Source organism: Fulmarus glacialis, unplaced genomic scaffold (genome assembly GCF_000690835.1).
Source record: "Fulmarus glacialis isolate BGI_N327 unplaced genomic scaffold, ASM69083v1 scaffold28247, whole genome shotgun sequence".
Lineage (NCBI taxonomy): Eukaryota > Metazoa > Chordata > Aves > Procellariiformes > Procellariidae > Fulmarus > Fulmarus glacialis.
Window position 1 is genome coordinate 11,128 of NW_009221728.1, and position 14,241 is coordinate 25,368.

Sequence of the window (14,241 nt, forward strand, 5' to 3'; positions counted from 1 at the left end):
GGAACCCCCCGCCCGCTTCTAGGGGCGGGGGCCCAGCCGCAGGGCAGCGTGCTCAGCTCCACCGCAGAGCCCAGCACGGCAGCCCCGCGGGCGGGGGCTGGCAGCTACTGCCACGGCTGGGTACAGGCATGTAGGAAGAGGGTTTTTAAAACGCCGCGTTAGTCGTTCTCCTCACCTCGTTTTGAGGATTGCAGCACCAAAGCTTATGGCAACACACCCCTGGCGCAGCTCACGGAGGGAACGCACACGCACCCCGCTCCAGGAGGATCAGAACGCGGTGGCAGCTGTTAATACGTAACGTGTACCGGTCTTCACAAAAGTGACTCTATTTAACTTGCAGAAATGCCTGTAAAATAACCCCGTTAAGCAGTTTCCAGAATATAAAACTTTCACACTTTCTGCCCCAAAGACAGCAAGCACTGGCCTTTCAAAGGCCATCTTTAAAATGAAGAAACAGATAGTAGCAAAGTCCCTTAAAGCGTTTAATATCCTAGATTACAAGCCTTTAGGACTCGTTCAGTTTCTTACACCACTAAGATGGTTTATTTTCCACACTTCACTCCTTTTTATTTCCAAACTACAGTTCTACTCCTGCACTAGCAGTTCTGCAGTGTCAGGACTGCCCATACTAAACGGAGATGTATATAATCTAATTTACACTGTTTATTAAATAAAATCATTTCTTAATTGAGAATGCTTTTAATCCAGGAGAAGAACTGGAGAAGCCTTACACACTGGGCCTAGCCTACTCTACAGCATCTCCTCAGGGAATGCGATGTTTAACACGTACACACCCACCCACCCCAAAACAGTACACTCTCCAAGAAGAAAGTCAAATGCATGATAGGAGGGGCTTTGAAAAGGTAGGAAGGCAAAATGGTCATTAAGACCTGCCTAAAAATAGCTAAATAGTGCAGTGAAATGCTTTTAAATACCACAGACACCTCCATTGACTGGCAGCCAGTTTTATGAGCAGCTCTGAAGAACAATTTCTAGTTGAGCTTTAGTGAACTGGGCGTTCCCAGCCAGAGTCCCGAGAGGTGAGCCTGGCCTACCACCAGTACGGCCAGTTTCAGGATGGGAGCAGGGCGCTCTGATTTTCATTTGCCCCTCTTGCCACGGCCTCTCCTGGAAGAAGGTTTGCCCGAGCCCCCCGTGGAGGAGCTGGCAGAAGATGCCACTGCAATGTTGATCTGTCCTTCCTGAATTTCCTGTCGGGTCTCAGCTGGGAGGTGATTGATTTTCTGTTGCGTCTCTAAGTAAAACATGACATCCCGCAGCTGCTCCTGGATCTCAGAGATCTGCAGGTCCTTCTGTTCGCAGGTTTCCTTTAACACTCTCTCCTCCTCCTTCAGTTTGTTCTGAAGCAAGGCTTGATTCGCTCGCAAACACTTATTCAGTTCTTGCTCCTCCTTCAGCTCGTTGGAAAGTTTAGCCACTTTGTTATTCAGCTGAGAACACCTTACAAATAGAAGCGCAAGTCAGGAAAGCGGTGCACTATACCAAGATCAAACACCATTGCATCCTCTTTATTTCTAATCCCTTAGGGCAACTGACCCCCAGCTGTCCCCAGCCCCACCAAGACCACCTGGTTGGTTGGAACTTGGTTTTCTGGCAAAAGATGGGCAAAGGGAGGCAACACAAGAGGACTCCGAAATCCCCCCAGGATTTTCTACCCAGCTCAAGGCTTGTCTAGCACCTGCTTGTCTGTACAGTATTACCTGCGTATGTTGTGAAGCAGAATCCCTTCCTTTGTCCCTCCAACTGCATAACCCGGGAGAATTCTTTCCCTCACAAGTTAAGCAATTCCATCTTGTACCAAAGGCCCACAGAGGCAACAGACAGGGTCCCTTTCCCTCAAAGGCCCACAGAGGCAACAGACAGGGTCTGTGTGGGAGCGTGGGACTGTAACCTTGAACACGCATCTGCAACTTAGGGAATAGGCACCAAAAAGGGCACAGAGATGACATGGGGTCCTTAGAGAGCTAAGGACAATCAGGGACTCCCAGATGCTGGCTCCTGCCACGCTCTGAGTACAAGACCCTGAAGATACCACTTCACTCGGAAGCAAGATGCTCCCACAAGGGTATCAGTAGCCTCATGTTTCACAGACAGTGTTTCCCTGCTCCTAACAACTCAGTGCTTTTGCCCTGAAAGTTTGCTGGCATCATACAGACTCCTTTCCGCTCATCAAGGTGAGCTGCATGAATCACAGCTCACTAGCCTGGGTTTCCTGCTCCAACCAGGACTGCTGGAGAGGCAGCAGTGCCAGGGGCCTGGTGGGCTAGGAGGAACAGAGCACACAGTCCCACCTAGGGAGCTGGAACGCACTGATCTGCACAGCCCCCGTGCTTGACATCTTTCGTCTAGGCACTTCCTAAGATCTACGTTTTCCTCTGTGCTGGGTGAGATGCCGCTGGTGAGCTGCTTTTCTTCTCTTTGGATGTATCCGCCAATTGTGAAACAGACTGGCGTCTCCTGAGCAGGCAGAGGAAGGATTACTGAATGCTAAATATGCAGACCATGTAAAAAGAGCCAAGAGCCCAAAAGCTGTGTTCCACTCAACAGGCACTTTCAATTTGTGAACACCTACAGAAATGAGAGCTTTTTTAAAAATAAGCTGTGTTCTCAGTATACCAGTTTAAATAGCTCAAAATTGCCCAGGAATAGCAAGATTTTTTCTTTTTGGATGTCAGTGCACAGAGTTTTAATGGCTGCATGGAACTAAACCTGGCAGCGGTACCCACTTCCTTTCAACAGACTGCTTTTCTTTGAGCAAGTCATTCAGCCTCTGTTCCAGACTGTCACACTTCTCAATGGTCTCTTTAAATTTGGTCTTCATGTTGTTAATCTGTAAAAACAAACACACAGGCATTTCACAGAGATCAAAGTCCTGTGCACTTTCATTATGACATTCATTCTTCTGGAGTGGTTTCTAGACTTTGACCAATTACTACATCCAGGTAAGCAAAAGCTTTGAGTCAAGAAAAGGCTTAATTTTGATGAAGACCCTCTGCATTTACAGTTTGCACTACCCCAATGAGGAACCACGTTGCCGTGGAAGCTGCTCACACAGAACAGCAACTCAGGCTGCAAATCTGTGCCAGGCACCCCATTCAAAGAAAAGCAGCATCAGATCCTTAACTTCTTATTGACTGCAGTTAAGCATTCATTTAGCCATTCTCTCAGACTTTTTTGTATCTGTCAGCAAACTTAAATTTCTATCTTAAGGCTTTACAATGTCAGGCTTTTGCGCTTTTTAAATTAACCTCAAATAAGTATGGTCAAAGTCCGAAAATTAACATGCTGCTTTGCTCGACACTGACTCAGCAGCTGCTGTCATAAGGCAGTGACCTACTGACACGAATATCTTACTCATGCAAAACGCAAACAGAAACACATGTACATTGGCTTCCTCTTCCCCTCTACTTCACAACTCGAGACTGCTACTGCTAAAGAAAACCAAGCTTTTGTTCTCTAGGCACTGCACAGAACACGTCAAAACCTCTAACGTAAGACTTACAGGAGATTTATAGACAGAGGTACTTGTTTCCCCTATGTTAGTGTCAAAAGCATGCTTGCATGTAGTGGAGACAGGAATTTAAAGGAAAAATGCTTTCCTGGAGGAGCAATCTGGATAAATGTCAGTGTCAGCACATATGGTGCCTTCACTGATGCCAGAGTCAATGCAGAGCAGGTTTTAAGCCTTCCGGCCTTAATCACTGAATGTTTATGCAGCTGATGGTTAATTTGGGGAAGTAGCCTAAGCACTGATAATGGAATACACTGCATAGTGGCACCGATCCAGACAAGGCTTACATGGAGCAAGGGCCATGAATAAAATTGTAAGGATCTTTAAACATGAAACCACATTTGGGGCATATATCACAGTCGTTTCACTTTGAAGTTGCTTTGTGGATCATGTTTCCTGGTCACGTGCAAGACGATTTTCGCTATATCTTTTCCTTTTATAAGGCCCTCCATAAGATTTCTGGGACTGTTCTTTAGACCAAGGTCAATGACCACTATTTCAACAGTCATAATTTCTACATTTATGGTGCTATTTAACTGCAGATACTAAATGGTTAATTAGAACTCATGCAGAAAGTTCAGCTAAGGACTCAACCCTAAATCCTGACTCACTTCAAACCTAGTTGAAAGGATCTACGTAGAGTGAAAAGCATTAAAATATTCTCACTGGATTTTTGCTCATGACATTTTGAAGCAGTCCTGCCCACAGAATGCTTTATAGGACGAGACTCTGAACTTTTCCCAAAGGGTGATGAGGAGAGATAGGGAATCAAAAAGAAAGGGCAAATCAATATGCATTTGGAGCAGAAAGACTGCTACCACTTTCTGCAGCCGAGCAAATTAAAGTCATATTGTCTATGCTACACTAACCTTCCCTAGAGGTACACGTCAGTGTGAGACGGATGGCATCGGCAAGCAGGGATCCTGCAGCAGCACGGACTTGTTTTCACCACTGCTGCAGTTTCCTGAGCAGCACGTTTAAATCAACCTGCAATCTAGGTGGCAATCTACCTACTTCTGCACCACCGAGCAGCAAATTGCTAGATCTGAGCATCGAGATAAGGGGTACGTCTTGGAGCCAATTTTCTCAGCTGGTAGTGAAACAGGCTATGCAAGGCCACGTCACGCAACACTCAGGCTGTATGAGAGACCGAACAGCTCCATCTCCCATTCAACTTAACAGTGTCCAGGGGCCTGTTTCAGCAGAGTTTCACACATGCCGAGAGCAGAGCTCACCTCTTCGGCCGTATCCTTTTCTATTCGGACAATCTTGTTTTCCCAATAGATTCGCTGCGATTCCAGCTGGCTTGTTAGCAAATACGAGTACTACAAACACAGAAGATAGAACAGTCAGCTTTTACGTAAGGGTGGCTGTGCTGATTAAGAAGCCCAAAGGGCTCCAATATACAAATCAATTTAATCAGATGAAATTGAGCATACCGGGCATTCTGAACATACGTGCAAACTGCAGATCCAGCAGATGTGTTTCACCAATTTGATTTCAAAATCAAATTACTTGATTTTTTGAAGTCAAGGAAAGCCTTTAGAGCACAACAGCAAGGATCAAGTAAAAGTTCCACCACGCCATACCCAGTATCAAGCCAAGAACTTTTTAAAGAGGAGACAGATTTTTCATGGTAGTAACAATAAATCTCTACAAGTTTTACACTCCACAGGAAAATGAAGCATCAACCATCCCTGCCACAAGAGTCTGAGATCCCAAAGGCTGAGTTGCTGAGTTCCCCATTCACAGCCCAAAACCCAAGGCAGCAGGGTTAAGTGCAGATATCTAGCTTCACAGTAAGAATGTCTCTGGGAAAGCACCCTCAGCTGTGTGTAACTATTCACAACTATTGTTCTCCAACAAGTATGGCCCATTCCAATGTTATTTTGGCATCTGAACAAGGATATATGCCTTACATCTCATCTTTTCCCTCCTGGTTCTGCACTTGAGTTATGAGAATGTTGGAAAACGTGATCATTTCTTATCGTCAGGCTAATAAGCACCAAATTAGGCATTCACTACAGAATTAAACATGTGCAAAAAGCCTTGAACACTTTCAGTAATATCCCAGCGCCAAAATACACTGCCAAATTCATTCTCTCGAGAAACATTTAGATCTCATAAGCTAGATATAGAGGTCTTACATACTTTAAGCACCAACCTCCCAGAAAAAAGGGTAAAAAATAGCTGGTTTAGCATCTAAGCCTTACTCAGAAAATTCATGGAAAAGCAACCAAATAAATATTTGAGCAATAAGCTTACGAAGTCTGGTCTCTATGGGCTGTTCCTCCTCAGATACCCTTGTGTCTAATGCGGCTGAAATCATGCTGCAGTATATCTGCTCAGCGGAGCAGCAATTTTGAGTTTCTCTCCTTTACCGTTCTAGTTAGGATAGGAGAAGCTGGCCAACAGGTACAAAATAATCATTATCTCTTCAAGAGAAGGGAGCAGAATAGGGCTGGTATCAGACGAGCCTGTCAGCTTTCCTTGATAGCCAAGGTAAGCACACAGCTATGGATTCCTACGTACTTGCTCAGTTTACAAGCTAAATTACTCGAATTGACAGTTCCGTACACATCCTGGCTCTTAAACCAAGTTACAGATCCACTAGGAAGGGTCTGGTGAGTGAGTCTGGGTATTCGGACCCATTTCTCTCTCCAATGACCTGAGTGTTTGTAGCAGTGTAACCAGCTAATCTTCAGTCTACCAGCGAACGCAGATGAAACTGCAGCCAGCTTACACTTAGCTGCATTGGCTCTGCAGAGCCAAGAAGAGTTTTTTTTTAAAAATTAAAAAAAAAAAAGCAGTAAAAACATCCTGCTTCTGCCTGAAGATGATTGCCTACATGCAGGGAGCAGGTCTGCTGCATAAGCTGATGTAATTTTCCTGTAGTCATATCTGGATTTGAAACACTTCCACACAGCAGCACAATGCAGAGTCCAACAAGCAAAAATATTTACCTCTAATTGTAAGGCATCAATTTTCTCTTCCTGACACATATCTCCCTCGCATTCATACTGAACTATCTTCCCATCAGTTTTACTTGCAACCAGTCGATGGACGTAGTTATCTGAAGAGAGAAAATTCAACCACGGGGAGTTTTAGCTTAAGAACACCCAGGTTGACACCAGTGGAAATACTTTATGCAGCACAATTAACCATGCAGACTGCTGCAACAGCGTATTAGCAAGGCAGAAAGCCAACAACAGATGTATTTGTTATTAGCAGACTTCGCACAGACACCTTACAGGATATTTATTACAACAGCCCGTTCCCATACCTCAGGGCAAATTGATGGAAAGGGAGTAACAAACACATTCCACAGAGACTAGAGGACTGCCCTGGTTCATTACAGAATCATGTTCTCCCTCCTCCATCTGCTACAGACCCACGAAAATTGCTATTAGAGAGGAGATGGATGTTCCCAAAAGACAAGGTATTAGTACAGATGCAAACCCCTTAATCTCCAAGCAAACTCTATCACAAGCACTCTTACTAAGGGGTCCCGAAAGCCATTTTACAAACAAGGTCATCCTACAAGAGGGGAAGACAGAGTGCTTACCTCCAGCATAGTCCCAGACTCTGTGGTTGGTCAACTGCATTGCGTAGGTGTGCTGGGTCTCCTCAAAGTGTTTGTAAGCGTGTCGACTCACGTATCGGCCACAGCCTATGTGCCCACATATTAAGCAGATCCAAAGGTTCTGCCAACAGAATGAGAAAGCTCTGTACATACAACACTGTCAAGCAGTGGTATCAGCGCTTTGAGAAAGTGTGATCTGACACCGATGGCCTGCTGATGCTGCATACATCCAGTCACTTCCTTAGAAAGCGAACAGTGTTTGCTTTTCCCCCCTCCTTTGAAGCCTTGCTCAGCTGGAAGGCTAAAGAGAAAGAGGTACCTGCTCATTCAAGCCAATTGCAAGCCTGCAGGCGCTGGGTATGTCGATAGATTATCACAAGCATGGATGGAAAAATGGCCTTAACTAACGAACGAGGCACCTCAGCAGGACCACAAAAGCAAACTCTGAAGAGCACGGACTAGAAGGGACCACCAAGTTCAGTGTTAGTTTAGCTGCCTCCTATGATACTCATCTGATCACGCACACTCTGAGCCGCTTATGTGCTAGTACTTCTTTCTAAGAATCAGAAACATTTGTCAGAACAGGAAGCCTGGGAGGTAAGATCCCTTCCCAGTACTGATTGCAGCTCAAAAGGAAAGCTGATTTTACCAGCTGGTAAAATCAGCTCAAAAGCAGCCACAGAATTAACCCCAAAAGCAACTAGAGCAGCTGTGCAGTCAGATCTAGTCTAGATCTCACTCACCATCCACCCACCTACTTACTTCTTGAACTCCACACTCAAAACACTTGTTCTCTTCCACTGGCTCAGGCGTTTGGCAGTATCTGCAGACAGGACACCTAGAGGGCAATAAGCATCATGATTAGACACAGGGAGCTCCATCTTAATATTACGGTAATTAAAAAGAGAGCCAGAGAGCTCAAAGTAAATGCCTTATGCAGTGGGACGCTCCTTATGTGCGTGCATCTCAGCTCACATTTACCCCACTCAAATTTGCCTCCATTCCACACAAGGCTACTGTTTTTAAAGCCAGTAAGTGACAGAAGAACAAAGAACGGTTCTTACAAAGCCATTTCACAGTCTCAGCTTGATTTGGTTTTGCTGCAGTCCAGGTGTAGAGAACATCTGCAACCAAAAGCCTCAGTGGGGCTGCCAGCAACCTCAGCCTCTGCCAGTAAGCACAAAAGCCACGACTGAGCTCAGGAAACACTTCCCTGCCTCAGCCATAAACACTGCAAGAAGCACTTGTATAGATGTGTTACACATCTCTAAACACTGCTCCTCCGGACTGCTGCCAACTGACATCTTCAGTTCTCCATTACCTGCAGGGTTTTATGCAGCAGCTACACACTGTTGTGGAAGGATGCTGTAACTACACGTTGCTGAGGACAGCCGAGCGACAGAGGGAGGCACCTACACTTTGCAAACATAGCTTAGTACTTAAAACGACCCTAAGGAGATGAGGAGATGCTTCAATCTCACCCCAACCCAATGGATTCAGTCTCAGCCCTTCCAGGAAGACTATCCCATAACTGTACCCTAAAAGAATCAGTAGCAAGCACCCCACTATCATTTCTTTTGAAACTACACCACTGCTGCCAGAAAGACAGAAGACCCAAGACCAGAAGGAACCTTTGTCCAGACCCTAAGCACTAGAAGCTCAGCTAGGGAGTGGGGTAACTGAGGCTGCGCATCATGTTGCCAGGACTGTTTATGTATTTTTCATTAGGTGCTGGATAAGCTACAGAAATATTAAGGGAGGAGACAATTGGATTGCAGTCAGCTTTCTATACAAATTCAGGCACTTACAGCCTCCGTGGCACCTATGCAAAGTGGACAGGGATTTTCTTTTATCGTTTTTTTATCGTTTTATCGTTCTTCTAGCGTAAGTTCTGCTTAAATTGTATATTAGATATTTAAGGGCTATTTTGGATCTTGCTCCTACACTGGCTAAGCTCCACTGCTTCAAATTTAAACTGGTTTTGATTTATGGACCAAAGCAGCCCATAAACTTGAATAGCTACAAATCTGATTAATCTTACCAAGGTTCTGTTACTTTGGCTTACAATGATATACAGAGGGCTAAAATTTTCCTCACGCTCCATCGGGCAATCAGTGGTACCAGTGACAGAGAAGAAAGCACAGTGAAGATCGGCAGCCTTCTGCTGCAGTATCTATGGCTGCCTGATGTGCTGTGAAACAGCAAACGGTGTCCACAAGAATGGAAAATATGCACAACTGATAGCAGCACCTGGGTGCCCGTCGGGGGCTCTGCAGTCAGGAGCTCAGACACAGGGAAATCCCCATCTACAGGGATGTGAAGGATGGTAAGAGCAAGAACAGGAAAGGGTTAGCAGTAGTGAAAAGAAGAGCTGCTTTAAGGACAGGTGCAGGTCCAACCCCCAAACCCTGCCCAGTGCCACGGAGGGCTTCCCTGAGCCAGTGACGCAGCCTCCCATCCCTCAGCCCATAGCCACCTTCACAGCCTGTCTAGAGCAGCTGCCTCCCCTTCCCGATTTACTGAGTGATCTTGTCATCGTCCCTTCCTTCCCCGCCTCCCTTCTGTCTCACTTTCCAGTCCTGTCCCCCTGTACACCTGCTCTTGCCCAGCTCTTCTTCATCCTCCCCCTAAATGAAACGAGCAAGACTGCTGCCCTGCAGCACTCCCAAAAGATGTGCAGATCTGCCTACAGCACAGCCTCAGCTACGCCGAGGAAACGAACGACTGAACAGACACACAAGACTGAGTGAAACAAGGCTGTGTGTGCATCCAATGCTGTTTACCCCAGTATTTTTATCCTACAATATTTTAAAATAAATCAACATTTCTCTACAACTCCCTTCCTGCCTTAGCAGTGAGGCCCACGGGAAACATTGTTCAATTACTTTTGGCGGGGAGATTTCTCTCTGGGATTGCCTTAATGGGAAAAAAGAGCATTAGAATTTGCAGTAATTCCTGCCCCCACACTCTGATGAGCAGAACCAGTCTTGTCAGCACGTAACCACCACACTCAAACAGAGTTTTAGATGTGGAAATAAAGAAAAGCCTCTTACGTGGTGTCCTCCCACCGCTGCAGACACTGGCTATGAAAGCTGTGGTTACACAGCGTGGTAAGGATCCCGTTCACGGACTCATCCATCCTCTCCAGGCACACTGTGCACTTCGGGAGCTCTGTCAGATCCATCACAGGCAGGCTGGCCCCCTTCAAAAGAACAAGCAGAGACAAATTGCTCAGCACCTTCCAATCACTGTACAGTAAGTACAGTAAGCACCCACATAAGAAAAAGTCAAATTTCTCCCTCATTACTGCTAGCGTTAGGGTACAGAAACACTACAAAGTAATCCTGTGAGCCTACACAGCAGTGAGAAATTTATTGAAAAAGAAAGCGATCCACAACATTCAATAGACCACAGCCAGAATCCTCTTCACAGCACGGGTTCAGCACAGCTGCTGTGTCTACCACCAGCCCCAGTCTGTTTTCTGGATTCGCTAGATCTACGACCCACAGCAGGTTTAGGTCAGAGATGCTGCAGTGGCAAGGCATGAAGCCCATGAAGGCACCAAACAAACTCTCCCAAGCAGAAACAGCACCGGAATGGGAAACGGGGTTTGGGCTGATACAGTTAAACAGTTCTTGCAGCGTTCTGCCCAGTCCAAATAATTGTGAAAATTCTTTGAAGCGCAGGGAAAGCAAAACAAAACAAACTTACATCTTCTGATTTGAAGACTTCAGCCCTTTCCACGTACACCAGCTGGCAAACATCCTCCTCTATAGAGTTGAACTGCCGGCCATTGCATGCCATGTAAAAGCTATCTGCATCAGCCTATGCACAAAACAAAGGGAGCCAGTTAAAAAGAGAAAACTCGCAGCTGACACAACCGAGGAAGAGGAGGAGAAATCTGCTGTAACCTCTCTTCTCCCCTCCACCAAGCCCTGTAATACAAGAGGAGATATTTCAGTCAGCTCCTGCCAGCAGGCATTGCATCTTGGCACTGGGTTTAGCATTACCACTTGAAGACAAGAAGTGAAGTTCACAGCAGTGACAGCTACTCTGATATTTGAGCATTCAGCAGGAAGCATCTGTTTTGCGCTTTGTCAGCATTTTCAGTGCATTCGCAAAGCAAATTTGGTCTCTGGCAAAATGTAAGAGGGCCACATTGCAGGACACTGATACTTGTGTCGGGGAAAGCAACAACAATTTAACTGTGGGAAAGGATCCATTTCACCGGTCGCAATTCAGGCATGCTCTGAACCACTTGCAAAGAGGCAGAACCAAAACAAAACTTTGCGCTTTGTCAGCATTTTCAGTGCATTCGCAAAGCAAATTTGGTCTCTGGCAAAATGTAAGAGGGCCACATTGCAGGACACTGATACTTGTGTCGGGGAAAGCAACAACAATTTAACTGTGGGAAAGGATCCATTTCACCGGTCGCAATTCAGGCATGCTCTGAACCACTTGCAAAGAGGCAGAACCAAAACAAAACCTGTCAAATACATCATCCATTTTCACTCAGTAACCTCCCCAAATCCCTTCTCTCACAAATGATCACACTAGATTGAGGCAAGTTAGCTGAATGCCACATTCCCATATTCCTGATCACTCCAGCCAGAAAGCATAAAGGCCCATGAGATTTGCTTTTGCTACCTTTAGGGGTCACTGGGGAACCAGGCTTCAGGGAATTTCCTAATAAACAGGAATTTCAGGGTGAATTGAGTACAAGTTTACGGATTTGCTGCAAGGCTGTTTAGCACTAGATATTTGCCCCAGAAATTTGATACAGCGATATACAAAATGCATCTTTGCCACTACTGCAAATAGCACAAAACACACACAAAAACTGCATCTGCACAACAGGCGTGGGAAGTATCTCACACAGTATTCACGGCTGGGGGAAACCTCTCTCCCAACACCAAAATAAGTCATTTGCAGTTGGGAGAAAAGAAGGTACAAGAGAGAGGGTCCACACAGGAATTGGCAGGGGGGAATGCTTAACGCGACATAGTTCAAGAAGACCTGTGAGCAGCAAACTGTGCTATCTGGTTATCAATTCACCCCTTAGACTCTCAGTTTTGGGGGAGACTGTCCTTTTCACACTGTACTGGCAGTGGCTGTGAGACCACCCAGCTCCTCAGAAAACCAGAACAAGTCTTTCCTAAAATGCAAACGAAGCCCCACTGGCTGGGTCCTTTCTGTTCAGCATAGTACAATGCATCACACTCTTTTTGAATATGCTCTGAGATAGCAGAGAACTGTTTACCCTTACTTTTTTTTAAATATCCTGCCAACAAGAAATAGGCTAGCTAGAACATGGCAGACACTTGCCTCCAGGTCAAGGTGTGGGACTAATCCTAGTCAGCAGCCCTGGAAAAGCTCTGGGCAATAGGACAGGACTGTTTCTCCGAGGGTAAAGTGCAATCTTGGCTCACAGCTGGCCAGTGAAGCCAGACAGCACTCCTAAACAGCAGCTGTATATGGCAGGGCAGTCCCTTCTACAGCAAAGGGACTTCCAGCTCTTACCTGCGAGCTAAACTTTATCAGCACCATGTACTGGTTTGGAGTGGAATCTCGGATGATTTTCATGTGCTCTATTACTTCGTAGAAGGAAGCCACAAACTTCATCAGGTCGTGACTGGTCATCGTAGCAGGGACCGTGAGGATACAAAGCATGGCGCTGCGCCTTACATCTTCTTTTAAAGAGGTCATCTTGCTGATAAGACAACAGTGACACAACTTCATGTCATTTCAGAGAGGACAAAGGCAGAGCTGGATACATCACACTTGCAACAGCCGCAGCTACTACAATAGCTTTGTGGTCAATCTTAATCCTCTTTTGCACATTTGTAGATATTAAGAAAGAGAAGCAAGGAGTTGTGGTAAGTGTCCAACATACCCACGTGAAACTATTACTTTTTAGCAAAGGATTAAACTGGGCAGCTCCAATAAACAATGGTTTTGTCAGGAATAATTTGCCATCTGCTTTTCTATAAAAACAATTGAAGTTGGCAAGCCACAGATGCTCAGAACTATTCCTACAACAAATGAGCAATGCTTGTTAGTATTTCAAATACCCATTTTGTGTCTCCCGGTAGCTTTCAGGAAGACTCGAAATGGAAGTTCTCACGCAATTATAGGGGAACGGTGTGGAATTGTAATCCCTGAAATACGGGATGAAACACCGTGCCTCAGACAGTTCCTCAAGACCCCAGAGATCACAATTTAATTGTGGGATCCCTTGAGAAGCTGCTTTCAAACATCTTTTTTTAGGAAACCACGTTCGTCTTATGCTACTACAGCCCCTGGGACAAGCCCTTTCCACCTGGAGCGGCATCACTCGCAGCTGGGGGACCCCAGCCAGCCTCAAGCTCTACCATTAACACAAGGACCCGTCTGCCCTCCCGGGTGCCAGTCACCCTTCCTGTTTGTCCCAGCTCAGGAGCCACAGCCCCGGGGTGACAGACTCACCCTTCCGGGTGGCGGCATTATTCAGGAGCGCTGTTCCCACTAGAGCTACAATTAGTCAAGCATTCTTACTTTGTTTTGTACAGATGCATAATGCCGTGAACGATTTCAACTGAGGGATTCCCGCTGAAGAAGGAAATCTGGTCAGGGAGCTGTTTTGAAGGCGAGTCTGGAGCAGCCTCACGCTCTTTACTTTGATCGTCATGTTTATTTTTGTCCTCGGCAGATGCAGCCTCTGAAGATTTTCTCCCTTCCATGCCAGCTTTTGTTTCATCTTTTAAAAATCAAAAGTTTCCACATTACTAGTGGCGCATTCAAAATGCCTGCTGTTCCCTAAGCACGGCCTGCGTGTACACAACAGCACCCCGAGAAGTCAAATTACGACCCTGGAAAGCAGCAGAATGAGACACCTCTCATCTTTGCTGTTCTAGGGGAAACTCCAGAGCTGCCAGACAGCCGGTGCGAGTCCCTGGCAGGACCCGGTGCTGCGGATCAAGCCAGGCGAGTTTTGTACCGTGCCCGGTGAAATCCCAACAGGCACAACACAAAGCAACCAGGACGGTTTGCTGAGCGCGGGCGAGGGGACCCCCGCGGCAGCGAGCTGCTTCTGCGCTGCCCTGATAGCAGCTCAGACATTCGACGCAACTTGGGAGTTTCCGTCTTT

General features: G+C 46.1%; 1 protein-coding gene across 1 annotated transcript; it reads right to left on the bottom strand.

Moving 5' to 3' along the window:
- Positions 1-310: 310 nt before the first annotated feature.
- BRAP (BRCA1 associated protein) lies at positions 311-13,845 on the bottom strand. Its single transcript, XM_009581214.1, has 10 exons — positions 13,650-13,845; positions 12,636-12,825; positions 10,827-10,940; positions 10,169-10,317; positions 7,878-7,953; positions 7,098-7,236; positions 6,496-6,605; positions 4,768-4,857; positions 2,748-2,851; positions 311-1,461 (listed from the first exon to the last, which is right to left on the bottom strand). The coding sequence occupies exons 1-10, from the start codon at positions 13,832-13,834 to the stop codon at positions 1,101-1,103; spliced, it is 1,518 nt and encodes a 505-aa protein (XP_009579509.1). The 5' UTR covers positions 13,835-13,845; the 3' UTR covers positions 311-1,100.
- Between the last annotated feature and the right edge of the window lie 396 nt (positions 13,846-14,241).